This window comes from Brassica oleracea, chromosome C3 (assembly GCF_000695525.1).
Source record: "Brassica oleracea var. oleracea cultivar TO1000 chromosome C3, BOL, whole genome shotgun sequence".
Classification (NCBI taxonomy): Eukaryota; Viridiplantae; Streptophyta; class Magnoliopsida; order Brassicales; family Brassicaceae; genus Brassica; species Brassica oleracea.
Window position 1 is genome coordinate 51,556,658 of NC_027750.1, and position 27,618 is coordinate 51,584,275.

The following is a 27,618-nucleotide window of genomic DNA, read 5'->3' on the forward strand; positions in this document are numbered from 1 at the left end:
ATTTTTGTTTTGATGCAATGATGCTGATGTTGAGATCTTTAACTAATTATTTATAAGCATTTACCAAATCGAAAAGTCATATCTTTTAAACTGTTTTGAGCAATTGGAGTTTGTGTTCAGTGGTTGCAATGCTTTGGCTCAGGCTTATCAATCTGTATGAGGACACCTGATCGTTGAGTCGTAATGGTTTAGTTTTATTGACAAGTTTTCATCTTGAGTTTCACCGGCAGGATGATTAATACTCATCAATATTGTTTTTGTTTTGTAAAATTGTTTCTGCAGGATGAATGTGGTGGCTGGACAAATGAGAAACACAACTTGTATCTTGATTCTTTGGAGAACTCATTTGTTGAGCAGGGTGTGCAGTCTAACATCACTTTGGTGCTTTTGTTTCATTCAAAAGAAACATTCACAGATACACACAGACATGCATAAGTGTTTTTTTAAGAACCTCTGTGGTTTTACCATTGGAGCAAAGAAAACAAAAATACTTTAATAAGATCTCTTAACAATTAGCTGGAACTGTCGAGGAGCTGGAAGCACTGAGACAGTTCAACAACTCCGGGAGTTAAGAAAGGATTTTTTCCCGGATTTTTTATTTTTAATGGAAACTAAGCAGAAGAGAGATTACATGGTTGGGTTACAAAAAGATTTTGGTTACGATGAGATTTTAACTGTTGACCCCATAGGTCTAAGTGGGGGTTTGGCGGTAATGTGGAAAGGGTGCTACAAAGTGGATGTGTTGGAAGCTGATAAAAGAATCATTGACTTGCATGTCACGGCAGGGTCTCTGGGCTTCTATCTGTCGTATATATATGGTGATCCGGTTCGTGCTCGCAGGAGTTTAGTGTGGGACAGGCTGAGTACTATTGGAATGGTGAGAAATGAGGCATGGTGTTTGGTGGGGGACTTCAATGAGCTGCTATGCCCATCTGAGAAGTTAGGAGGAACAATGAGGCAAGATTACAATTGCTGGGATTTTAGAAATATGGTTGATAACTGCAAGCTTAAAGAAACGAAGAGCTCGGGGAATCAACTGTCGTGGGCTGGGTGGCGAGACAGTGTATGGATCCAATGCAGACTGGACCGAAGCTTCGGTAATGATGAATGGTTCCAATTATTTCCCAAAGCGCATATGGAGTATCTTGGTATGGTCACTTCTGATCATCGACCAATTCGGGTGACATTTGCACTTGAAGAAAGAGAGATGGGAAAGGGAAGGTTCATATTTGACAAAAGATTAGCAAAGCAACGTGGAGTTTAGGAGATTGTGCGGCTTGGGTGGGGCCCTTCTGTGTCTGCAGGCTCTAATACTCCGCTGGCTGATCGTATTAACAGATGTCGGAGGGAGCTGGCTAAATGGAAGAGAGTGACTACTGTTAATGCAGGGGGTAGAATCAAAAGGTTGAAAGTCTCTTTGGAAGAGGAGGTTTCGAAAAGATTCCCAAGTTGGATCAAGATGAAACGTCTAAGACGTGAGCTCTCCCAAGCATATCGAGCAGAAGAGTCCTTCTGGCGTCAGCGTAGTCGTATCAGATGGTTGAAGCTTGGGGACAGGAACACGAGATACTTTCATCTTTGTGCAAAAAGTCGTAGAATTAAGAATCATATTCTAATGCTCAAAGATGCCTTGGGCGAAGAACATTTTTCTGAGGGGTCTAAAGGCAGCATTGCAACTGATTACTTTCGAGATATCTTCACCAGCTCGAATCCTTGGGATCTGGAGAGTCTGTTTGAAGGTTTTCAGGGTCGAGTAACACCGGCTATGAACTCGATGCTCGTGGCTCCGGTGCTTGCAGAAGAAATCAAAGTTGCTGCTTTTTCTATCAAAGGAGATAGTGCCCCAAGGGCAGATGGTCTTACAGGAACCTTCTACAAGCGTTTTTGGGACATTGTGGGACCGTCTACAGTTGAGGGAATTCAGGGTTTTTTTCGAACAGCAGTTCTACCTGCTGGCTGGAATCACACACATATATGTCTCCTCCCAAAGGTGGCGGCTCCCTCGACAATGACTGAGCTAAGGCCGATCAGCTTATGCTCAGTTCATTACAAAATTGTATCCAAGGTCTTATGCAACAGATTGAAGCATATTCTTCCTGATATTGTGTCAGATACACAAGGAGCGTTCCTTGGCGGTCGGCTTATCACTGATAATATCCTAGTAGCTCACGAGATGGTACATGCTCTACGAACCAAGGAGGGGATAAATGATAGGTTCTTAGCAATCAAGACAGACATGTCCAAAGCCTATGATCGGGTGGAATGGTCTTTTGTTGAGATTCTACTAGAACGCTTGGGTTTTGATAGAAGATGGGTGACTTGGATATTGTCTTGCATCAGCTCGGTCACGTACTCCATCCTCTTGAATGGTGGTCAACATGGTTTCATTAAACCGGAGAATGGGATTAGACAGGGGGACACATTGTCACCGTTCTTGTTTATTCTGTGCGCGGAAGCTTTGGTTAGTACCTTGAATCAGGCTGAGGCGAATGGAAAGCTGCATGGTATTAGACTCTCAGCTCAGGGACCCTCAGTGCATCATCTCCTGTTTTCCGATGATAGCTTACTGCTGTGTGAGGCGTCTAGTGATGATGGAGCAGAGATCGTTAGGAGGCTGAAACTCTATGGTGAGGCTTCTGGTCAAGTGATTAACTACACCAAGTCATCTATTATTTTTGGAGCCAAAGTACCTATTCACTTGCGTGAAGAGATGAAGACGATCTTGGGAATAGAGCAGGAAGGTGGAGAGGGCTCTTATCTTGGACTGCCCGAGTGTTTCAGTAGCTCCAAAGGGAAGTTACTAAGTTTCATCCACGACAAGATACAAGGGAGACTTCGGGGAGGTGGAGCTAAGGTCTTATCTCAGGGAGGCAAGGAGATCATTCTAAAGTCAGTGGGTTTGGCGTTACCAGTTTTCGCTATGACTTGTTTTAAGCTTCCCAAAGATCTGTGTGCCAAATTGACTAGCATAATGACTGAGTTCTGGTGGGGTGGGACTGCTGAGAAACGTAAGATAGCATGGGTCGCTTGGAAGAAGTTGTGCAAATCCAAAGAGCTTGGTGGAATGGGATTTAAGGACATTGAATGGTTTAATCAGGCCCTCTTGTGCAAGCAAGCTTGGCGAATCTGGTATAAACCGCAGTCCCTACTAGCTCGAGTAATGAAAAGTAGATACTTCTGTCAAGGTGATTTCTTAGAGTGTGGCATTGGAACTCGACCCTCCTATGCTTGGAGGAGTATTATTCATGGCAGGGAGCTTCTCTTGCAGGGTCTGTGGAAAAGAGTTGGCAATGGCCAGGATACTCACGTCTGGTATGAAAACTGGCTACGGATGGAGATACGAAGACCCCCGAGGTACCGAACTGATGGTGTTGATCTTACCCTCAAAGTATCGGACCTTATAGATGCGAGATATGGTACGTGGGATGTTGCGAGAGTACGCCACTTATTTGTAGAAGAATATGCTAATCATATCTTGGGGATGAAGTTAGATCATCGGCGTGAAGATACACTGGTATGGGGTTTTAGTAGAGACGGAAAATATGACTCGCAGAGTGGCTACAAATTGCTAGAACACCTTCAGACTATATCTTCTCCTGAAGCTCCATCTCTGCCCCCGGTGGAAAAAAGACTTTGGTCTAATATTTGGAAAGTAAAGACTCTTCCTAAGATCCGTCATTTCATGTGGAGAGCTTTAGCAGGAGCTTTGGCTGTGGCGACGAGGCTACATACTAGGGGTATACAGATAGATCCAAGCTGTAAGATGTGTCATGCGCACCCGGAGACGATTTGTCATATTCTCTTTCATTGCCATACAGCAAAAGAAGTTTGGAGATTGTCAAATATTACTTGGCCTCCTGCTGGTTTCTCCATGAACTCGGTATTTTTGAACTTTCATCACCTGATGGATGTCTGCAGGCGAAGCACATCATCTGACACCAGCTCTAAATACTTTCCGTGGATTCTGTGGCACTTATGGAAAGCTAGGAATATGTCAGTATTTGAAAGGGTGAGCTTAGGAGCATCAGATATATGGGAAAGGGTTAAAGTGGACGCTGCAGCATGGTTTGGAGCCAACGATCCATCATCCAGAAATGAGGAATTAATTCAAAGCAGTCTGGTGAATGTCTTGCGATGGCAAAAACCTTCAGCTTCTTTTGTTAAGTGTAATATTGGAACATCGTGGATTGACGACAGACAGAACCGTGGAGCAGCTTGGATACTAAGAGATCAGTCAGGTCAAGTTCTTTGTCATAGTCGCCGATCCTACTCTTCAGTGTCAAATAAGATGGAAGCAGAGCTATGGAGTTTCCTCTGGGCAGTTGAGTCCATCTCATCTCTTCGGTACGAGAGAGTGGTTTTCGAATCCTCCTCCTACCTTGCGGGGGAAGCAATCCTTAGACCTTCCTTGTTTCCACAATTCAATGATATGTTGCAGGACATTCGTAATAAGCTATCCTTTTTCGGCTATGGACCGTAGCCTTTGCGCATATAGAAGGAAACCGGTGTGCGGAAGCAATCACCACTAGTGTTACTCGCGATCACAGATACTCGTCTTACATTGCTCATGCCGGTCCTTTCTGGTTAGCTTCGGAGCTTCAAGAGGAAGCTTTGGGGGAAGATCAATGATTCAAGATGCTCTTCATACTGTGACAACCAGCTGCAGACTTGTGAGAATCCTTCATGTTACTGGTTTCTCCTTTGCGGTTTTGGCATTTTAGTTTATCTTCTCCTCTTTTATTTTAAGTTCTGGGGTCTACTGGTTTCCATGTTGTGTTTTGCCTATGTACTTTGGAGTTGAACTCTCTTCCATTTTTTATTGATTACACAGTGTTAAAAAAAAAATATCTCTTAACAAAAATTTAGTTATTAAATATACTTAATTGACCTAATAGGGTCTTTCCCATTGAACATGCTCTAAGTAAGGTCTACAACTTTCATATATTTTAAGATAATATAGATATCGTATTATAATCAAACAAAAAGAGTGAATAATGTCAACAAAAATTTAAAAAGTCAACAAGTCCACAGAACACAGAGATATACCGGAATAAACCGTTTCGGTTTAAGATTATCGGTTCTAATTATGGCTTTCCTTGGAGAAAACAGAGTCCTCCTCCAATCTGTGAAGAAAGAAAGATGGAGAAGAAGAAGCAGAGATCAGAGGTTTCGTCAACGGAAGCTGTTCTTCTCGGAGCTCTAGCTCCAGGCGTCAATGTTCGTATACTTCTCTTCTTCTTACCCTCTTTGTCGATGCTGTTTATAAAACCCTACTTGGATCGGATCTTTTTACAGGCTTCGACATGGAACACTCTCAAATTATCGTTTCTTATGCTGGGTCTCTGTCTCACTTTCATGCTCTCCATAGCTTTCACAAGTGGGCAATCCATGTTGCTTGTTCATGTTGGCTTCCTCATCGTAATCGCTTCTTCTCTCTTCGTCCTCCTCAACTGGTATATCATCCAGGGCCGGCTCACTAGGGGGACAAGCGGTGCTAAGCCCTGTGCCCCTCCCAGTATAATAATAATTAAATGTACTGATTTTTTTATAAATCTATATTTTTTTAAATAAAAAATTTGTAAATATAATAAATAAAATTGAAAAGAGCCCAAAATTATTTGACATGTATATAGTTTTATATTCATTACAAAATATACAAAATATTATTGATTAATTTTAAAAATATTTTAAACATTATCTGCATATAAATTTTAGAGGGTAAATTTTCTTTTTTGCCCTGGGATCCTTGGCAAGTGTTGAGCCGGTCCTGATGTCATCTTTATGAAATGTTTTGAGTATCTTGAAGAGCTTATTGAAACCTTCACATAGCTGCTTTGTTTAACAGTTACACAATGCTTTTTGTTATGCAGGTTTCTTGCTCAGACAGACAGGGTTAGTACCAGTGGAGACACAGATGCAAGAGTTGAACTTGGCACCTACAGATAAAACCAAATGATCAAGCACCAAGTTATCCTTTCTAGTTACTCAGACGCAGACACAAAGTCAACATGAAAATTCCAGTTTCTCTTTGAAGTAGACAATAGGATTTTGCTTTCTTCTTCTTGTTTTGTTTTCTTTATTTGGCTTGAGGAAGCAGAAGCACAAACAGCAAGGGAACTGAGACAAGACCTCCATCTTGATCCTTTTCTTGGTTTCACTTTATTTACTTCCTCATCCCATGTAGATGATTATCACTTATACTAGTCTCTCTTTGAACTGGTTTCAATGCTGATCTAATTCGATTCATTCCTCAAGAACACAAAAGAAGTTAATGGATTTAAAGCTTTTGAAGTTTCCTTTGTTTATTTATATACATACATCCAAACTTTTTTCTTATTGTGTTTTCATTCTCTTGAAAAATGAGCAGCACCACACAAGGAGACAAGAGGATAACTATAGGTTTGTTACAACTTGCCAACTTGAGACAGTTTCTTGTAAACTCACTCACTTACAACCTTCTCTTAACCTCTCACCATTCTCATTCAGCCACTCTTTCTCTCTCAAGTATCTAAGAAACGGTCCAGGATCATCACTGAAGCCATAAGCGTTTCTTGTGCTTTGTTGACCTTTCCATAGCTTCTCTCCTCTAGATTCATTGTAAAGCTGAGGATGAAACATTGAGTTTTCAGTAGTGATCATCGACTGATCATTTGGTGTCCCGTACCTAGCTAAGAGACTGAACTTGGAAGATCCATGAGCCAAGAAGTTGTTTGTCCCCTGACCTTGATAGGAATAGGCTGGTCCAAGCTTCCTACTCTCTCTATAACGACACAACCATTCAGAAGAAGACATCCCAACATGTGGCGAGTTTGTGTATGTCTTCATGAAACCGGGGGGTTCGTCAATAGGGCCATTATGAAACCAAGAGGCGTCTTCAGGAAGTAATGGAGCAGATGGAGTAGGAGGCGAATAGGAAGAAATTGAGAGACTATCAAAGGATGTGACAGGACTTGTTTCATCAATAGGGCTTAACCCTTTTGCCTTACTTACTCCTCCATTCTCTTTGTTCTTGTCAACTACCCACGCGCTTAGCGATGGAGGTCTTCCTGAGACTGTGCCTTGTGGATCTGTATTCTTAAGACCTTGCGTGAAGCTGAAGCTTTCAGAGTTAGTATCCTGTGTGCTATGGTTCGCAATGAGTGATGAGGTACGTCTTAGGCTTTCATCAGATGAAGTTTTGTTATTCGAGCTGAGTGGGTTCGTTGCAATGCCAGAAGAAGAGATTGGAGCAGACTGAGACCTTACAAGCGGCTTGAGAAGAATGACTTCTTCCTCTTCTGCAGGCAAAGATCTTTCACTCTCATTCTCAACAGTTCCTACAGCAATATATGTTATGTTACTCCCCTGTTCATTTGAGTAGGACCAAGTCCCTTGCTTGTCTAAGAACAACCACTTTTGAGAACCCTTCTTCTGTCTACTTGAGATCCTAATAGCTGAACTTAAAATCCGTTGAAGACGAATCTCCTTTCCATTAACAAAACTCTCTCTTAGATCCATATGACTTGAGAAATCCAGAAGCAGATGTACAGGAGCAAGAGGAGCCAATGACCTCAGTTCATGATCCTCCCAAAGAGCAGAACAGTTTTGTCCTTCCACCTTTAACTGGTTCAAGAGATCAACAAGTTTGTCAAAGAAGTAAGAGAAAGAAATCTCACTCTTCTCATCAAACCTGCATTCTTCTTCTTCTTCTGTCTTGTCAAGCAGAAACGGTAAGTAGTCTAGAAACACAAGTAGAGCAGGCAAGAGAGGACAAGAATCCAAGGGGCTTGTCTTCAAACATCTCTCAACAACTCTCCCCATGACGATGTTCACCATTGTTAAAGCTAATTTTGTTAGCTTTACTTCCTCTTTAGCCTTGTCTGATTCATTAAACTCGGCTAAGTGGTGGAAGATGAAGACCAAAACCGCAACAAGTTGGAGGATTCTATAAGGTCCCTTTCTTGATAAGTCCATAACTTGATAAGACTCCAGCATGGCTTCTAGGCTCTTATCATCTGCTGCAAAGGCTGCATCCAACTCTCTCATAGTTGATGCAAACGTGCAACCAAAGTCATCAAAACTGAAACAAACCAGAAACAATTAAGACAAGAACAGTTTGTAAAAAAAAAAAACAGAGAATGTTGTCCAAGCTGACCTGGATTTAAGGAAAAAGAAGCTAATAGTTCGAACCACCAGTGGCCATAATAAATCAGTTCCAGCCGTTAAGTCCTTCACAACAACATTCCTCTCTGATGGGTTTAAGATGTTAAACTCTGCATCAGTAGACAGAGACTTCAAAGGAGAAGACCTGTTCTGCAGTAGTTAAAACAAGTGCAATGTAAGGCAAAACAATCATAACTACAGGTAATAAGAGAAGTATCAGTGAGTGAATCAATCACCTTCTCAAACAACAAAAGAAGATTGTTGGAAGCACCAGGGAAAGGTTCTTTCACAGCTAAGCTTCTCACACAGTGGTACAAAGCCAAGAACTCATCACCAACATAAGTAGCCAACACAGCTAGCTTCACAGATGCAAAGAAAACCACTTAAAATGCGAATAATATAAGGAAAAAAGACTAATTTCATAATAAACTTAAAATATTTATGAAAACGATTATCTTTTAAAGGTAAATTTGAAAAGTGATATCAAATTTGAGGTAGATTTAGAATTTTCCTCTAAATTAAGTTACCTGGTTATGAGGATTCCCACTATCAGGCCAAGACTTTGCAGCTTCAAGATAGTAACTAGCTGCAGTTGACCAATTAGGAGGATGCTCATGTGTTTTCAGATACTGTTCTTTATACCTTTCAAGATCTCCAAGACAGATATAGAAACGGTGGCATAAGAATCCAGATTCCTCAACTTTGAAGATCAGATTCCTATAAAACTCTGCGGCTCTTAAGAGAAACATTTTGAATGCTTTCATATGAGTGGCGGGATAATCTGTCTTGACCCCTTTACGGAACTCGTCTATGTGTTTATAGTGAAGTTTCCAGAGACAGAACTCAACTTCTTGAAGCTCTTCTTGTTGGAGATTGCTTTTAAAGATTTGCTCGTAAGTGGAAATTGATTTAGTGTATAGTTCTGAAACATCTGGATGCATTATACCTTTTGAGTGGATTAACGTCCATAGCTGTTTCTCAATGTTGTTTACCTGAGAGATATATAAATCATTGACTGTGTGTTCAACGGTATGATTCTTCAAGTAACAAAGTGGTTTTGCTTACCTCTACAAGAATAGGATTCTGTTTCTGATTAGCTGAATCGGCATTACTCTTAGTGGAATCTTCCATATCTTCTCTGGAATCAGACTATTGAAAAGTAACGAAGATCAAGAACTTTTCATAAAATAGTCAAAAGGAAGATTAAGAACAAGACACTGTAACTCATGAGTGTTTGGTCTACAAGAAAACTTTAATAGAGCTGAACTGGTTATATAACTCAAAGTCACGAGCTTTGTGCGAGTTTAATGAAACCCATAAGATAAAATATCTAAAGTAGTCAAAGAATTACAGAGACAGAAGCATCAAAGAGGAAGAAGAACACATATCAGATCAGCTTAAGAGAGAGGTCAACATCACAGAAACAGAGTAGACAGGGGACGAAACTCGGAGGAGAGAATGAATCTTTAGATGGAAAACGAAAATACGTAAGGGAAGAAGAAGAAGAAGAAGAAGACTTTACCTTTAACGTACGAACGTTGAGACGGGAACAGCTAAAGGCAGAAGAAGCCAAGCGAAGTGTATCACATGGAAGAGACGACTTTGGGAGGTAGATTGGGCAGTTGTGAAACAGACAAAGTAGAAAGGTGGCTGATGATGATGATGATGATGATGATGATGATGAATGGATGATGATGGAGATGCAGAAGTGGATACATATCTAATCCATTATTCCACTGTTCTTCTAAGTGCCCCCAACAGTTTGATTTTGTATTTTTCTTCTAAGTTCTAACCATGCTAATAAATCAAGAGCAAATCTCCCAAATAAGTTTATGTCACAAAAATAGTCCTCAAAAACTAAAATGACTAAAATAGCATTTTATCTTTTGAAAAATTTAATTTTTTTTATTTTTCAAAATTTGAAATCTTATCCCAAAAACCCATTCCCCAACTCTAAACCCTAAAACATAAACTCTAAACCCTAAACTCTAAACCCTAAAACCTAAACCCTAAACCCTAAATCTTAAAACCCACCCCTTAACCCTAAACTCTAAACTCTAAACCCTAAACTCTAAACTCTAAACCCTAAATCTAAACCCTAATGTCTAAATTAATTTATCGGGGTATAAGTGTATATTTATCTCTTTTGATAAAACATTAAATGTTATTTTAGTCATTTTTATTCTTAGAAACTATATTTGTGACAATCACCCGTTAACTCTAAACCCTAATGTCTAAATTAATTTATCGGGGTATAAGTGTATATTTATCTCTTTTGATAAAACATTAAATGTTATTTTAGTCATTTTTATTCTTAGAAACTATATTTGTGACAAAAACTTTTTTAGTGCTATCCTAGTCATTTTCTCGTAAATCAACTAATTTAACAGAAAATCCCGAGGAAAGTTACCCACTTTTATATGTTCCTTGACGTTAGAGCAAAATTTTCCTATATTTAATTTTGATGTCATGACTTTAGCTAATATCAGACTTTGCAGTATGTTTTTGAATACCAGGAATTTATTATTGAAATTATTATATTTTAAAACTATCAAAAACTATGATTTTTACTATAAAATTGCTGTTAGTTGACAAAAAATAATAAGAAATTGATGTTTATAGAATATTCAGTATAATCACACATATAATCATTAAACCGCATTATTTAAGTTTTTAATACTGCATATATAAAAAGAGCGAATACGTTTTTTCTATTCCTTATATTAATTTTTTGTTATCTGCTTAATATATATTTTCCGAATAAAATGTTGTAAGCTTACTATGAGCTTTATATTGAGCTTTCACAATAAAATACATGCGGAAATTGGCGGTTGGCATTAACCAAATGCCAGTATTTTTAAAATCGGACTAATCCAGTGATTGAACTGGATTTGAGTAGAAACCAGTTATATAGTTGAATTGGGTCTAATAATTGGTTAACCATGATCCGGTGACGTAGCGAATTAAATTTCAGAAATATTAAATTAATAAAAAACCATTAAAACTGTTGTAGATTATGGTCCATACAAAACTGAACCGGATAATTTTTAGAAAATTAACAATTTGAATCACAGTTCAATATAGTTCATTAAAATTGACAATTTGGATAACTTCACGACTTGAAAAAAGGTATATTCCCGTCCAGTCTACAAAATAGTGTTAATATATAAATCATTTCCAAATATCAAAATTGTTAAAGTAAAAAATAAAATAACAATATAACAAATTCTTTAACAGTTACCAGGTAAGAAATTCTTTAAGAGACACATCCATGATCCAACCCTGTCATAAGAAATTAATAAATTGTCCTATTCGAATTTTATAAATTCATTAAATAATTTTGTTGTACTAACTAATTGTCTTATCCTAGTTTTGTTAAATCTAGGGCTGGGCAAATAAACCGAATCCGAAAACCCGAACCGAATCCGATCCGATAAAAATGAATCCGAACCGATCCGAACCCGGCATAAATACCGAATGGATCTTGTTTTATGGTATATCGGATTGTGGGTATTATCCGAACCGAACCCGAATCTAAATGGATATCCGATAGAACTCGAAACATTTAAAATTTTCAAAAATAACTTGTACCAAACATGATCTCACCTAATATGTATTCAAAATATATTGAACATCTAAAATAATTATCTATTATACGAAGATTGATGGTTGAATGTTAAAGTTTTTAGATTTTGGTTTTATTTTCATTGAATAATGTTTTTGTATTTCATAAGAACTTGGTTTTCGTTTTATGCTTTCATTTATTTGGTTTTCTTTCGATCAATAACCATGTTTAACTTTCATTTGATTTTGAATGATCCCATTTGATGTTCCTTTCTTTTTTTTTTGAACCAGTTTTATTTATGTTTTGGTTACAAAATAGGTACAAATCAAGTATTTTAAAGCCGAAGAACTGATTTTACTCATTTTTTTGTTACGAAGTAGATAAAAATCAGGTACATTTAAACCGAAGAACCGATTGGGACCCGAACCCGAAAGTACATCGGGTTGTACCGGTTCTTTGAAGATTTACTAACCCTGACCCGAACCCGATAGAACCCGAACCGGTCCTGAACCGAATTTTCATATAACCCAAATGAAGCTGATTTTGATAAACCCGAAAAACCGAAATCCGATTGGACTAAACCGAAACCCAATTGGGACCCCGAATGCCCATGCCTAGTTAAATCCATAAAGTTTTATCCATGACCATTGATTTCGAACCTTCAAAAATGATAATTATGAGTCCGAACTCCTTCTTTATCTTTTGCAATTCGGAATCAAAGTTGAAATTTTGGCCTTTGTGAATAATACTATCTTTCTTGATATTTACACTAGGATGACATAAAATACAGATGATATATCATATTATGCAATAATAGACTAAAACAAGCTCTTCATTGAATAAATACCGTAGAACCTTCTCAAAGAAAAAATAATACATACTCTTGACCAATCTCATATACTTTGAAGTTTGAATATAATGTTCCATTCAAAAGTATTGTAGATTATGGATTGTGGAACTTGCATGTATTTGCTGGTCAGATTTCCACGACCAATTTATTTTTTTGGTTTATTTGTTACACTCATGTATGATAATCTAAAATATTACAGATTAAAAGATGAGAGAAAATGTTTTTCTACAAATCTTCGCCTAAATCTTAATTTTATACTAGACAAGTTTAGTTAGAAATTGATATGTGACAAATCACAATATATGGCACCAGACAGTAGACATCACCCAAAAATGACATGTCTCCTTGGTTATAGATTGGACCCGTTCGAATTAAAAACAAAGACAAACTATGCACGCAATTGAATGGAAATACACCAGCACAACTTCTCTCTATAATTTTTAATAAAAATAATTAAAGAGAGGAAATATCTTTGGTAATTGATGGCGATATTTGACGATAGATACATTTGCGTTGTTTTTTAATTTTCTTATTTACAGTTATTCAAAAGCACCACATGATGCATCGATGGTGTCTACGTACAAACTCAAAGTAAAGTCTTCGAAAACTATCAAGAGACATTTGAAAATTTCCCATTTCCTTCTATTCGTAAGTCTGTTACACTGTAGTTTAAAAATAAAAGTCTGTTACATTATGGCTGGGACTGGTTGTCATAGCCAGAAATTTTGAACGAGAAAATCATTTATTCTCATTTCATCGACGTTAGAACATGTTCATTGCTAAAACCCTCAAGTGTCTCTTAATGATTTTTTAACTATTAAAATTAAGATAAAAAATTTTTGTTAAGAGACACTTAATTATAGTAGTTTACTGGTGGTTTATTAATTAAGGTTCTTAGCAATAAAAAAAATTAAATTTTTTAAACATAAAATTTTAAACAAAGATTAAATTTATTTATTAAATAAAACAAAGTCAAACATAACATTTTAAACATAGATTTTAAAATAAAAACATGAAAACATAAAAACAAATAGTTGTAAAATAAACAATAATTTCAAAGAGGCATCGAAGCTCAGTTGTTGTCTTGATCACTTCTAAATTTACGCTATATATGTTCAACCAAATCGCCTTTCAGTTGTTGATGCGCTTGTCTATCATGAATTCTTGTTCGAACACCCATCTGATTGGCGATATTAGTTGGGATTTTTGTAGAATAGGTGGGATCGACATGTGAACTTCCGCTCCCTTCTCCTTGTTGGAAATCTGAGATATCATATTGAGTGTATTCATCTCTTTCGTCTTCTACTATCATATTATGGAGTATGATACATGCTCTCATAATCTTTCCAATCTTGACTTTATCCCAAGAAAGGGCGGGATTTTTGACAATGGCAAATCGAGCTTGCAAAACTCCGAAAGCACGCTCGACATCTTTTCGGACAGCTTCTTGATGTTGCGCAAAGAAAACTGCTTTCGGCCCTTGGGAATTGGAATATATTCGATAAAAGTTGTCCATTTTGGATAAATACCATCGGTGAGATAGTAAGCCAAATGGTACTCTCTTCCGTTGACCGAGAAATTCACTTGCCGGGCTCGACCATTTATTATGTCATTAAAAACAGGTGAGCGATCAAGAACATTAATATCATTTAAGGTACCTGGAGGTCCAAACAACACATGTCATATCCAGAGATCATATGAAGCAACCGCCTCTAAAACGATGGTGGGTTTTCCCGAACCACGAGAATATTGGCCTTTCCAAGCGGTGAGACGATTCTTCCACTCCCAATGCATACAATCGTTGCTTCCTATCATCCCGGGAAATCCACGAAGCTCTCCAATATGAAGTAGACGCTGAAGATCAGCCAGTGTTGGTCTTCTTAGGTACTCATCGCCGAACAAATTTATTATTACTTCCACAAAATTTTCCACACATAACCGAGCAGTGGTTGCACCGAGCCGGAGGTATTCGTCGACCGCATCAAGCGCAGAACCATATGCCAACACACGAATAGCTGTTGAACACTTTTGAAGTGCAGAGAGACCAAGTCTTCCGGTAACGTCTTGTTTTTGACGAAAGAATTGAACTTCATTGGAGAAGTGATCAACAATACACATGAACAATGGCTTGTTCATTCTAAATCGTCGTCTGAATAGATTTTCAGGATATGTGGGAGTGTCACTGAAATAATCGTTCCATAACCGGAGATGGCCTTCTTCACGGTTTCGTTCGATAAAAACTCATTTTTTTCTTGTCCTTCTTTCATCTTCTTGATCACCTTGAGCATTTAACAGATTCTGAAATGTTTGATCAAAATGTTGATCAAAATATTGATCGAAAAGCTTCATAAATTGAATCTTCGAAAGTGTTTTGAGAAGAAAATGCCATGAGATGATAATATATAATTTTTTTTTGTGAAAGAAGCGATTGAAGTTTTTTGATAAGATGGAAAACTTGGGTAACAAGAGATGGAAGGTTGGGTTACAAGATTGGGTTGGGTTGGGTAACAAGAGATGGAAGGTTGGGTTACAAGATTCAATCCGGGAAAGAAGAGATGGAAGGTTGGGTTACAAGATTGAATTTTTCTTATGAAAGATGAGATTGTTGGTTACAAGATAAAATTCGTTTTGAATGAGAATGGAGAGAAGAACATGAGATTATAGTGAACTCGTATTGAATGAGAATGGTGAGAATGCAAACCAATTTATAAGTGTTCTTTACACACTCTTGTGACCTCTAAAGACATCAAAACCATGAAACAAGAATACAAAACAATAAAGACAACAACTCAGTGTACTTTACAAACTCTCGTGACCACCCGTGAACTCTTTACAACAACTCTCACCCGTGACCACAACGACAGCAAACACCAACAACTCTCACCCGTGACCTCTGTCTCCTATGCTCTCATCTCACATGGTCTCATCTCACATGGTCTCACAACGTCAACTCTCAGCCGTGACCTGCAAGATGAAGAAGAACATTTAACCATGAGAAAACAGATTAAACATAACACATCAAACATAACAAGATTAACCATGAAGAACATTTTACTTAAACAAGCACATTGTACCATGAACATAATACCATAACCACGAACATTTAAAGTACATTAACACCATGCGTTTTCATCTCAAACATAACAAGAGGAACTTCAGACAGAACAAGATACTAATAAAAAGAGAACAGAAGATGAAACTTCAAGAACACAGATCAAAGGAACTTAAGACAACAACAACCCATCAACCAGCTTCTTCTTGAGGGCTTATTCGTACTCGGCAAGGGGATCTTTTTTGGCTATCAGACTTTCCAGTAGCCTCATCTTAGACAAGCGGTCTTTCATGGCGAGATCCTGTTGTTTTATTGACCACATGGTGTGAAACTCCTTCATCGCATTCTCCTCAGCCATTGTCTTCTTGCCACTGGCCTTGGCGGCTTTAATACCCGGTGGATGCTTCATTTTAGTTGCTTGAGAGCTTGAAGAATCAGCACCATCCTCACATTTTCTTTTTTTTTCAGCTTCCTTCGGTTTTTGCAGACGCTTGCTCACACCACTTATGGTCCAACCTCAGCTCTTTCCAAGCATGTTCAAGGAGGAATTTCTTCTTATGGTTGGTGTAGAATATTTGATGTGCTTGTTTCAGCACATCATTCTCATTTTGCCCGCTCGTCTTCTCCCTGCTTGCAGCTTCGTAGGCTCCACAGAACTTGCACACGAGATCATTGATCATGTGCCAACGTTGCTTGCAATGCCTAGCTTCTCTCTGTTCGCAGCCACCATCTTGACGACTTGCCGCAAAGTAAGCCGCTATTCTTGTCCAGAAAGCGTCTGACCGTTGTTCATTGCTCACCACTGGATCTTTACTTGTGTTAAGCCATGAGCTAATGAGCAAAATGTCATCCTTAGGCGTCCACTCGCCGTTCTCTACGCTCTGTACCACTCTCTCCACCATCTTCGGTTCCAAGATTACCTAGATACGGAGATTGTGATGAAGACAGTGAGACACTGTCGTCATTGTTGTTGCCAAAGAAGATGCTTTGTTGACTATTTAATAGCTCAATAAATTTAGAGGTCTGCGAAGATGGATAAGAATCCATTTCGGAAGCAATCTCAAGGAAGAGAGAAAGAAAATAACAGAGATGAGAAAGTGGGAAGAGAAGAAAGAGGAGAAGAAAAGATTTCTATGCATTCAAGAAAGAGGAGAAGACAGATTTTTATGGAGAGAACAGAAGCTAGAATCGCTTTGATCACACCAAACCAAACCGAGAAGACGTTTATCCAACCCATTCATCACACAAGACTTTTCATATCTATCTAACCATAAACATGTATTTATTACCCAAGACAACCATAATCTCATTTCTATCTAACCACCTAAACCTCTATTTATTGCCTAACCAAACACTAACCCACGATTCAATTCATTTCAAACAAGGATAACCACCAACAACAAACGCAACATTAATCACAAACCACCAGAAAGATAAACAATTCTATGCTTTATCCAATTCAACAGAGTAAAGGTTTTACCTGTATGAAGAATCGCGGGGGTTTTGTCCGACGAACCTGGATCATGCTTCTTCTTCATCTATCCATCTCATTCTCCTCAGACATCTCAAGACAAAAACACAGAAAAAAATCAACACAAATCAAAGAATTCAACTTCTTAATTACCGATGACGAAACACAATGAAAGACAAGCATAACTGAAATATTCAAACTTGATTCTACTTCTTCAGATTAACGATGAAGGAACACAATCAAAGACATGCATCATGCTTCATATTATCGATCAAGAAACGCAATGAAAGACAAGCTTAATTGAAATATTCAAACATGATTCTACTTCTTAAGATAAACGATCAAGGAACACAATCAAAGACATGCATCATGCCTCTTTACCTTCCGATTCGCCGGCGAAGCAACAATAATCGTTTTCCTTCATCTCCGACAGCCACCACGACAGAGAGATCTCGCCGTTTTCCTAGCCCGACGAGAGCAACAGATAGAGAGGACACCGTCTTCCTGCGTCGACAGGACCCACCCACACACACTCCGTTTCATTGAGGAGATCCACCGAAGAGGAGAAAAATCGCCATATTGCCGAGGAGGAGAAGAGAACATGGGAGAATGAAAGAGAAGAAGGAGAGAGAGGAATAACAATCGACACCGAAACCTCTCTCCAATTGAGCTGTGACGCGTGGCAACGAAGGGACGTTCATTCTGTCTGTTATTTAAGCTATGCGTCTTGTATTAATCCCATTTAATCTTTTTTTTTAACCTAATTTCCCTAAGCTACAGTGTTAAGATACACCAATGTACATACTCTTATGCCAGTCAAATGGAAAACTCTTAACTATTATTTTTTGTTACAGTTATTATTCAACAAAGTATAATAGTGTTGAACTTTAAATTCAGTATATGTAAAGATATTAAAAACTTAAGTGATGAGTTTAAAACATTTTATTGATGTGATTAAGATCAAAAATTACATAGTGTGGTCCTTTAGAATAAGATTAGGTTGTCGGGAAAACGATCTAAATCTACATCACAGTAGAACCCTCGAAAAGCTTAACAAAAACTATAAATTGTGGTTAGTCTAAACATCTTGAGCAGCATATGTTTTGTGTTCCTCTATGCCAATCTCACTTATTATTTATACTGATTTTAAATTTACAAAATTTGTCCCAAATCATTATGAGTTTTCTTTTTTTTTTTTCTTGAATCGGGAACTCAAAATAAACTTGGTCGCAGGAGCAAACTCATTTTCAACAAGTAACATTTCCACATCATAATTTGTATAAGAGGAGAATAAAAACCAAAAAGATGTCTCGACTTCGAACCTAGAAGCACGGCTTTGACTATGCAAAATGTTTCCATCACCACACAAAGCTGTGCTTGTATAGGTTCGAACTCGAGACTGAAAATTACATCCAAATGGCTTTGACTGATGATGGAAACATTTTGTGTAGTCTATCCTCAAGACATCACGATTATATTTGTAAATCTACCTAAAAACAACTAAACTCATCTTTACATCAATACTATTAAAACAGAAGCACAAAGTCAGAACCAACTTAGTTCTAGGTGAAATATTTTTAAAAAACTATACTATATAATTAATATGCCAATTACAATATCGCCTTATTATTTATGGTAAGTCATTTTCAAAATTAAAATTTGTTATGGTAAGATTTTAATACACCCTAATTTATGCCGAAAGTAGTTATATAGCAATACATTAATAAATCATTTATATGTCAATTTATAGTATTTAATCACTTACCATAAATGATAATAATTTTAGTCGATCCGGTGGTTTACTATAATTTCAAGTTATATTAATGCTTTCATATGGTAATAAAACGTTTATATGTTATTTAAATACTTCATATTGGTCGACGATGATATATGTTTCACTGTACTACATTAGTTTTAATAATATTAATGCTTTTTCTTCACACATGTTAATAAAAATTTGTATGTTACTTTATAGATTTTATATTTATCAGATTTTTGGGTCTTTTACTAGGTCAATCAGTGCCGGATCACGGATTAATGGCGGGGTTTTAGATTTTTACCAGGTTTATTAAGTTTTTAATTACGGATTGTTTATTAAATTTAAACCGGATAATATACAACTCCAGATTAGCGGTACAACCACGGATCCGAATCATATATGTAAACAAACTAAGGACACATAAATACGTAAATAAAAGTTCAAAAGTATTTAATACCAACTAACATTTTTATCTAAAATTAAACCGATGCTTTGAAAGTGCGGGTCAAAATCTAGTTATTGTTAAAGTAAGATCGAATATATTCTATTTTATGTTTCACAATTGATACAACTTCACCGGAACCATTTTATAAGTTTCTAAACCTATCCACATCAGTTTCGCAAAATATGTTTTAGATTAAATTTCAATACAGCGTTTTTGAAATCATTGACTAAAAAAATGTTTTAACTTAGCCGATCAAAAATATTGAAAAACATAAGATCCAATTGATAATATACAATGCAATGATCCATGGAATCTCTAATAGATAATATTTCACAGCAGATGCCCTTAGATCCTATGATCCATATAATTTCTGGAACCAAGATTCAATTGATCCACACGTTATCCTACTCACTCTTAATCCTTTTTAAATTGGTTACAATACTGATGATTAACGTTTACATGCTAATTTGAGCATTTGATTAATATAACCAAACAAAGGTAGCTAGCCGAACAAAGAGGAGAGCCAAATATAACTTAGCAAATATAGACCTAACCACCAAGCGGAAAAAATGGACAAAATAAGACCTGAAAAAGAGGTTAAAACCCTCAAAGTAACAGAATTAACCACCACAAAATAACCCTTCTTTATCTTCAACAAAACCAATCTTTCATTTGTTCTTCTGCACAATCTCTCATACTTCTATATCTCCCTCTCCTTTCACAAGGAAGGGCGTAGAAGATACCAAAAAACTCAAGCACAAGAGTAATAATATAACTCATCTATACAAAAAAAAACTATACAAAATGGGTGATGTTAAGTTGTTATTCATCTTTGGCCTCTTGGTTTTAGCCATGGTAGCCAAATCTGTCAATGCAACCTATCCATTAACTAAATCTTGCATCAACGGGCAAGGTTGCATCGGGGACGATGATGAACTCGAATCTCTAATGGATTCAGAGACAAACCGTCGTCAGCTTGCTAGAGGACGTCGTTACATTGGATACGATGCTCTCAAAAAGAACAACGTGCCTTGCAATAGACGTGGCCGATCTTACTATGATTGCAAGAAGAGGAGAAGGAACAATCCTTACAGGCGTGGATGCAGCGCGATCACGCATTGCTATAGGTACGCTAAATGAGAAACAAAATGATAGAGAGGAGGGGAGGATTTGACTCAGCACGGTTCGATCTTCATTCACTCCTCATTCCTGATCGTTAATAATTTTCTTTCTTAACGTACCATGTGTTATACGTTTGATTCATTTTATATTTACTTTTGTTCTTTTTTTTTGTTTATCTATTTCATCATGATGCATATAAGCTTTTGATTCATTTATAATCGCCTCTTTTCCTTTGTTGTTGTCCTTGTGTTTCGTTTCGTTCATATATTTAAGTTCCGTTTGTCTATTATACATCATGATGTTCTTAGTAAAATTAAGCATTTGTTTTTAAATGAGGGCCCAAGTTGGAACCTATTTTCTTCCTTTATCTCTCCTTTTGTATTTTATCTCGAAACAAACACAGCAATTGTTTGGTTATTTAGTTCAGATTTGTTAGTTTAGCGATCCAACTCTATCGGACTAGTAAATGAAAGAACTTATTTCTTATGTTAGCAACAAAATGTTGTAGATAACCTTGGATTGATGAGAAACCATACGATAGCTAATAGCTTCATGCATAAATTTCTAAACCAAGAGTACGATTTTTTGATATATCCACATGAAACTTTGAAGTCTTGAATGACATCCAATACATTCTTGAGAGACAATTGTTTCTATGCTCACATATCAAAACATGAGGTTTTATCACAATGACGTGACAAGAATGAAAAACGCAATGGGTAGGAAAAATATGTTGGTGGTTCAGTTGGGATCTCAAGTCAGTTGTTTTTGGATAGAAAAGCCTATCAAAGCCCAAACCTAACGGCATCTTCATGTTTAGGAGAAGTGTTTAGGGTTAAAACATGATTAAAATGAGGATAAATTACTTCAGTTATTGTTATTGGTAAATAAATTTGAGTTGAAAACAGTTTACATCCCCACGCTACACTAACAAGATGAAAGCATCTTCAAGAGCTGTAGAACTAGCCGGCGTTATTACTTAGGAGTTGGGTTTACTTCAAAGATTTTGTTAGCGGACTGTTTAGGTGTAAAAAATATAAAAAATATATTAGCTACATACAAACTTATAGAGCCCCTGGAAAACGTCTAATGTTTGGCCCAAAACGTTTTCTGAGGACTCCTTGGTAGCCGTATATACCATACTCAAACGTCTAAAATATATATTTGGTTTTGTTGTCTGAGGAAATGTATAGACTAGTATCATGGTCACAAGACGTCAAGACCCACCTGGCACCTGCACTACTACATTCAGGACTGTATGGTCTTTTTCCAAAGTCATTTAATTGAAAATAAAGGAACCAAAGACTTTAAAGTGAGATGAGAACCTAACTTGATGAGAACCTAACTTTGAAACATTATTTGATATATTGCATTGTTTTTTTTACTTTTCTTGCATTGCTTTTAGTTTCAAAATCTTCTGTTACTAGTAAATATTTAGGATATATTCGTATTCTAAATGCTATTATTTACATCAGAATTTCAAAGGTGATTTCGGATATGTAAAAGATTCTGTATTTACCATCCTAAACTTTCATGGTAATCTAACTTAAAAAAATAATTAAAGAAACAAAAAAAATATAAATGGGTTATGGGTCAACCGCAATCGCTTTCAGTGGCACCACTAATAGTGGAAGTGGGCCCTAACATCAACTCTCTTCACATGAGAATTTTCAACCTTTTAAAGAGAGAAAGAAAGATGAAGTAAAGTTTAATTTAACTTGTTCTAAAGACCATTTCAATATTAATTATTAATTGCTTCGGTAGACCACGTCTCATATAAGCAACCAATTAAAATACCTAAATGTGAAAGTTTCAACATTCTTAATTCTTTTCTCCACTTTTTTCTAAACCTAAACATTTGACCAGATGGGGCCACACCCTTTTGTGCCTATCAAATCATGAAAATGAAATCAAAGAACAAAAACATAGGAAATTAAAATAAAACAAAATAATGATCAAGATTCCTTGCCCATGTAATACTCTTTTTTAGACAGCTATTAAGCCCCACTCTCTTCCTTCCTATCCGGTTTACTCTTTTCTTCCTAGAAAATTCACCTTTTTCTAACAGAAAAGAAGAAAATAAAATATAGTAATTTTTAAGAAACAATTTCCCTATTTTATTTTCACACTCTTTGTCCATTGTTACCCTTACATCAACAGCATTCAAAACATTATTAGTAAAAGAAAGTTCAACCTATTTGTTAGACCGATGTCTTCATCACTAATTTACTGAGAAGAGAATTGGAGGATGCAACTGGTTTTGTTTAGCAAAAATAGCATATAGTAGAATAACATAAAATTGTATTATTTCAGTAAATTTTCACCATTGACAGTACAAAAGTCGAAACATATAACAAAAAAATGCAAAAATTTCTACTAGTCTAATTCCATATTTATTAATTCATTATAATTTGGTTTCGCTATAAGACCAATTTCTTCATCACTTGTCTACTGAAAGAAGTTTGAAGGATGTTGTAACTGGTTGTGTCATTTAAGACAACAACATATGTAGTTGAATCATGGATCACCATTGACGGTAATTTTATTAAAAAATACGAACAAATTGCAAAGCAACATTTTTTCCACTAGTCTATTTTTACATACTACTCATTCAAATTTTCTTAATCATGATTTGTTTTCCCAGTAATCGTAAATCTGGAGAATAAACTCATCAAACACGAAGTAAACAAGGCAAACATGAACATTCAAATCAATAAAACCATCGAGATATATTAATACAATTGAAGGCGATAATTTCAAATCGCACATATCTCATCTCAGCGTTAAAATTTCCCTCGTAAATAATAATTCTCACCAGCGTTAAAAAAATTAACGCTTTTTCATGAAGCTGTAGAAGAACCTGAGACTCTAGGAGAAGTCACCGGAAACAGAGGAAGAAGACGAGGCTCTTGATCCATCGGAGTTGTCGCCGGAGCCGGAGACGGATGCAAATAAAACCCCTTCTCTTTCATCGCCTTCTCTTCCACGTCGTCGGGGCTCCGATTCGATGACCCGGATCGATTAAACGGGTCGGGTACAAGAGGAGTAACCGGGCTGAGTACGAGAGACGGGAAATCGAGGATGCTCGGAGAGAGGATCTCGGGTTTCCGGGGGGAGAAAGCCGAGTTAACCGGGTTGAAAACCGGGTTTAACGGGTTGATTTTGAGGTTTTTCATCGAGTTACGGCGCTCGTAGAGACGGAACCCTGAAGACTGTTTCTTGTTGGGGACGGCTTTGATCGGAGGGATAGAGAATTGGGAAGGAGAGGAGGATCTCGGGTCGGGTTTAAGAGACGATGTGTTGTTGTTGTTGTGGTGTTTGGGTCTGTCTGAGGATCCGGTTAGCATCTGGACGACTTGCTTGAAGGAAGTGGTATCGGCTTGGACGAAAGTTGTCGGGTACGGGTTTCCGGATTCGGATCTTGGGGTTAGGTTTCGGGTCGGAGTTATGGGTGGCTTGTTGCTTTCAGTGCTGCTGCTACTGCATCGGGGAGATGGATTCGGATTCGTCGAAGCATCTCTGTATCTCGGCGAATTCTCCATTGTGATGAGAGAGAGAGAGAGAGAGAGAAGGAAAGATTGTGTGTACTATTTGCTAACAAGCTTTGTTTTGGTTCGGTAAGAAAAAATTGTATTGGTCTCTTTAGTCTCTTTCTTTAGGTTCACTCACGCGCTTACACACTAGATAGTTATTCACGCGCCGTCGTCAGATGGAAAATGATTAAGATGGACAAAATGTCCGTTTTATTTATTCCAACTTTTATGGACAAAATTCCGGATTCGGATTTGCTGTAACAACTTATATGAAATATTGGCAAATTCTTGTTTTATTCAATTGTGATCTGATTGAATCACTTAAAACTCCTATACACCTATACCTGATTAAGGGTATACAGATCAAAAGGTGCTAATCTAAATCCCTGATTGAAAAATATTTTGGACCAAAATGGTGGAAAATGTAAAAGAGAATTTGATTGGATTCATTATTGTAGAGTGTTTTTTTCACTTTTTAGTGAGAAGTTTTTAGCTGAAAAGAAGAAAATTATCTGATCGAAAATTATTTATTCCATTTCCGCTTTTAAATTTATTCAATTTTGTTTACCAATCACAGCTTACAAACTTGGATATATTTAGAATATATATATACAAGTATTTGTCCGCACAATAGCGCAGATGGTTAATTCTTTTTTTATATATTGCAAAATAAAATAAAAATATTTTTAGTAGAAAAATAATAATTACATTAACATATATGGAAAAAAAATAATAATTACATTTACATATATTTTCAACATTTTTATCTTCCTCTAGTTAGTCCAAGTTGTTATCCGCTTAAACAATTATTTGTCTTTTAACTGTTACTAGAGTTTGATCCGTGCGACCGCACGGGTATTTAGTTTCATTTTTATAAGTAAAATTTTGTTTTGTATAAATTATATTATTTAAGTTTTGACGCATATTATATAATTGTTAAATATAACATTTTAAACATAATAATTCTATTTATTACATTGAGTAATTATATTTTATTTTTAACATTCAATTGCATCACCATATTTATATCATATAAATTTATTGTATTTGATTTTGAGTGAGATTTAATTTGTATAAAAATAAGCTACCAATAATATATAAATGGAATAATTTATATTTATGTATATATTATATAAATGATTATTTTATGTAGTTTTAAATTTTTAGTTATTACTAATAAAAAATTAAAATATAACTATATATTTTTTAAACGATATTGTAATCTAAATTGTGTAAACGGATACCTAAATCGGTGTAGGTGGTTTTAACAAGTTTTTTTATATTAATATAAATTAATTATTGTTTTATATTTAACATTATATCACGTTTTTATCATGTTTATTAATTAATGACACATCTTCCATATTTGAAATCAATTATATATAAATGCATGCATGTTGAGTTTTATATAATTCTATTTGACTAAAACTAATGACACACATAACTAAATAAAAATATCAGACATATTCATCATGTGAAAATATGAAAAATAATTTTTAATATCAATCTAAAAATATATTTATGTACAATTATAGTTATTTTAGTTAAGTATATTGTAAACTTTGACAAAATTATATTGTAAATGAAATGATTTTTTTTAGTTTTTCTGTACATTTACTTAAATTATTTTAAAACTAATTTAAAAAGATCATATTAATTTATTTAACCATTGGTATTACTTGGTGTAATAATGTAATTATGGTTGTTAAATATATATACATATATATTATCATATTTCCATTATTTTACTATAGCCTCAAAATATATTTATAATAGTTTATAAGAATTCGTATATCTATATTTAAAATATATTATAACTAATACAAATAAAAGTTTATTTATAAAAAATAAAAATAAACACCGGGTGTGCGGATCAAGCTCTAGTTTATTTTTAAGAAAAGTTCAAACAAAGTAAATTGAGAAAGTATTGATTATAAATCTCTTAAAATTTATTAAGTCATGTATTTTTATAATTTAAGACTTTCCAATTTCGAAGATCCTAAACATATGGATTTTGAATTGTGGTGTGTTAATTAAATTTAAGATTTATCATGAATTTGTTGTGAATTTATTTTAGGTAATTGTATATAAATTAGGAAAAGACAATTAATGTTAAAGATAAGATTAGTGTTGTAAATGAAGTGTTGGGGAAATACTTCTGTTATCATTACTGTCGACCAGAAGGTCCATATATATACAAGGTATTAGACCGTCATAAGGTCATGTTTATCCTAACAAGATAAGGATAAGGATAAACACTATGTTACAGATATACATGGAATATATACTAGATAAACACATGGTCTCTGGTTGTCTTTATCATGTCCCGGATTGGGCATGCAGTACGGGCTGGTCCATGGTCGATCATCATTTGGTTTATAACACTCCCCCTTGATCGACACATCCGGTACAGGTTCGTTGCATGCTTAATGTTGCCTCATTAAAACCTCTCCTGAAAAACCCCAAAACCAATGTGGCAAAATGGGAAACCAAGGACAGGAAAAAGAGTACAACACATGAACTCCCCCAGATGAATGTATCACTGTAGTAGACGCATTCCCATCTGGTATCCGATCTTCTTGAATGTTGAAGTTGCCTATGAATTGGTGAAGATGATCAGCTGGATTCTTCTTGAATGAACTTGTAAGTCTTGGACGTTGGTATGTCTTTTGGAACTCCATTAAGATGTGGTCAGGATGTACATCTTTGCTGCTGATCACTTCATGTCTTGGTTGAACTGATGGTGCTTCAAACGGTGCTCGGATGGACTTTATAATCTGCAATAAAACTTTATTTGCAGGTCCTTTTTCATGTCCCATGGATTCTCTTTGATTATATGGCTTTCCCAAAACGTGGACATTCAATATATATTGAGTCATAGACCCAGAACACATACGAACAACTTTACTTCATATCTTTCGTTCATTCAAACTTATATCTCTTCGTATGTGCCAATGGCTTTATCCATTGTAACCAATCATTCTTTATTTTCTTTTGTCCGATCCATGTTGAGCTATAGATCTTGTCTATATTCGTTCATAATCATGAGTGTCTAAGGTCATACCATCAATAATTATTTGCTGCAATGAAACTCATCACACAAGGAATTCGCAGTCATACACTCATGTCCTTTGTACATGGTTATCGATCTTTTCTTGCTTTAGCAATGCTTATAATCATTAAACCACGACCAGACATCCTTCTGGTCACTATCCTGGTTTATGGTTCTCACTTAGACGTGCTAACTCAATCATACACACACACACACGGCTATGATTTTTCTACAGACTTTCCATATGTAAAACATAGCATGTTTAATCAATCGATAACTTGTATCATTGAACCTTTGAACCATTAAACATTTTTCTCTCAGTTGGTCTTTATTATGATCACAAGCAATTATAATATTTTCTGTATAGACTGACTGCACTAAGTAAATACTTAGTCTTTCATATTACTTACAGCTGCTGTATATTACAATCCATAAACAACTTACGAACAAAGCTTGTTCTATGAGAATTTCTTTCTCATATTTCTATGGTACGTTGATACCTTTATCCAGTGATCCATTTGCTGCTTACTACACCATTATTTCTTTAGTAAATATCCAGACAAAATCAAACTTGATTTTCTGTAGTAGCATCCACCATATAGGAGCATATCTCTTTATAAAATGTTT

At 36.0% G+C, this 27,618-nt stretch overlaps 6 protein-coding genes across 10 annotated transcripts in view; 3 read left to right on the forward strand and 3 right to left on the reverse strand.

Moving 5' to 3' along the window:
* LOC106330868 overlaps positions 1 to 4,480 on the forward strand; it is a 4,766-nt gene extending 286 nt beyond the window's left edge. The window contains exons 2-4 of the mRNA XM_013769269.1: positions 283 to 358; positions 690 to 1,221; positions 1,339 to 4,480. Of these exons, the coding sequence (XP_013624723.1) occupies positions 283 to 358; positions 690 to 1,221; positions 1,339 to 4,480 (3,750 nt within the window). The remainder of the gene's footprint in view (positions 1 to 282; positions 359 to 689; positions 1,222 to 1,338) is intronic.
* Positions 4,481 to 4,916: 436 nt separating this feature from the next.
* On the forward strand, positions 4,917 to 6,296 carry LOC106335627. Of its 4 annotated transcripts, none has more exons than XM_013774202.1 (3): positions 4,917 to 5,217; positions 5,296 to 5,533; positions 5,871 to 6,296. In XM_013774202.1, the coding sequence occupies exons 1-3, from the start codon at positions 5,140 to 5,142 to the stop codon at positions 5,954 to 5,956; spliced, it is 402 nt and encodes a 133-aa protein (XP_013629656.1). In that variant the 5' UTR covers positions 4,917 to 5,139; the 3' UTR covers positions 5,957 to 6,296. The 4 variants fall into 4 exon arrangements, with proteins under 4 accessions (XP_013629656.1, XP_013629657.1, XP_013629659.1 ...); XM_013774203.1 differs by having other exon boundaries at positions 4,918 to 5,217; positions 5,296 to 5,491; XM_013774205.1 differs by having other exon boundaries at positions 4,920 to 5,217; positions 5,296 to 5,418.
* A 90-nt stretch (positions 6,297 to 6,386) lies between these two features.
* Positions 6,387 to 9,911, reverse strand: LOC106335626 (protein SMG7L). Of its 2 annotated transcripts, none has more exons than XM_013774200.1 (6): positions 9,665 to 9,911; positions 9,208 to 9,291; positions 8,670 to 9,134; positions 8,379 to 8,501; positions 8,135 to 8,292; positions 6,387 to 8,059 (listed from the first exon to the last, which is right to left on the reverse strand). In XM_013774200.1, exons 2-6 carry the CDS (start codon positions 9,271 to 9,273, stop codon positions 6,445 to 6,447), a joined length of 2,427 nt encoding a protein of 808 aa, XP_013629654.1. In that variant the 5' UTR covers positions 9,274 to 9,291; positions 9,665 to 9,911; the 3' UTR covers positions 6,387 to 6,444. The 2 variants fall into 2 exon arrangements, with proteins under 2 accessions (XP_013629654.1, XP_013629655.1); XM_013774201.1 differs by lacking the exon at positions 9,665 to 9,911 and adding an exon at positions 9,494 to 9,639 and having other exon boundaries at positions 6,445 to 8,059.
* A 6,162-nt stretch (positions 9,912 to 16,073) lies between these two features.
* On the reverse strand, positions 16,074 to 16,511 carry LOC106330869 (glutathione S-transferase T3-like). Its single transcript, XM_013769270.1, has one exon. It carries the CDS (start codon positions 16,509 to 16,511, stop codon positions 16,074 to 16,076), a length of 438 nt encoding a protein of 145 aa, XP_013624724.1.
* Positions 16,512 to 19,921: 3,410 nt separating this feature from the next.
* Positions 19,922 to 20,762, forward strand: LOC106333485 (protein RALF-like 4). Its single transcript, XM_013771924.1, has one exon. It carries the CDS (start codon positions 20,089 to 20,091, stop codon positions 20,422 to 20,424), a length of 336 nt encoding a protein of 111 aa, XP_013627378.1. The 5' UTR covers positions 19,922 to 20,088; the 3' UTR covers positions 20,425 to 20,762.
* A 2,207-nt stretch (positions 20,763 to 22,969) lies between these two features.
* On the reverse strand, positions 22,970 to 24,017 carry LOC106328986 (VQ motif-containing protein 4-like). The gene has a single exon (XM_013767543.1). It carries the CDS (start codon positions 23,946 to 23,948, stop codon positions 23,247 to 23,249), a length of 702 nt encoding a protein of 233 aa, XP_013622997.1. The 5' UTR covers positions 23,949 to 24,017; the 3' UTR covers positions 22,970 to 23,246.
* Positions 24,018 to 27,618: the final 3,601 nt, after the last annotated feature.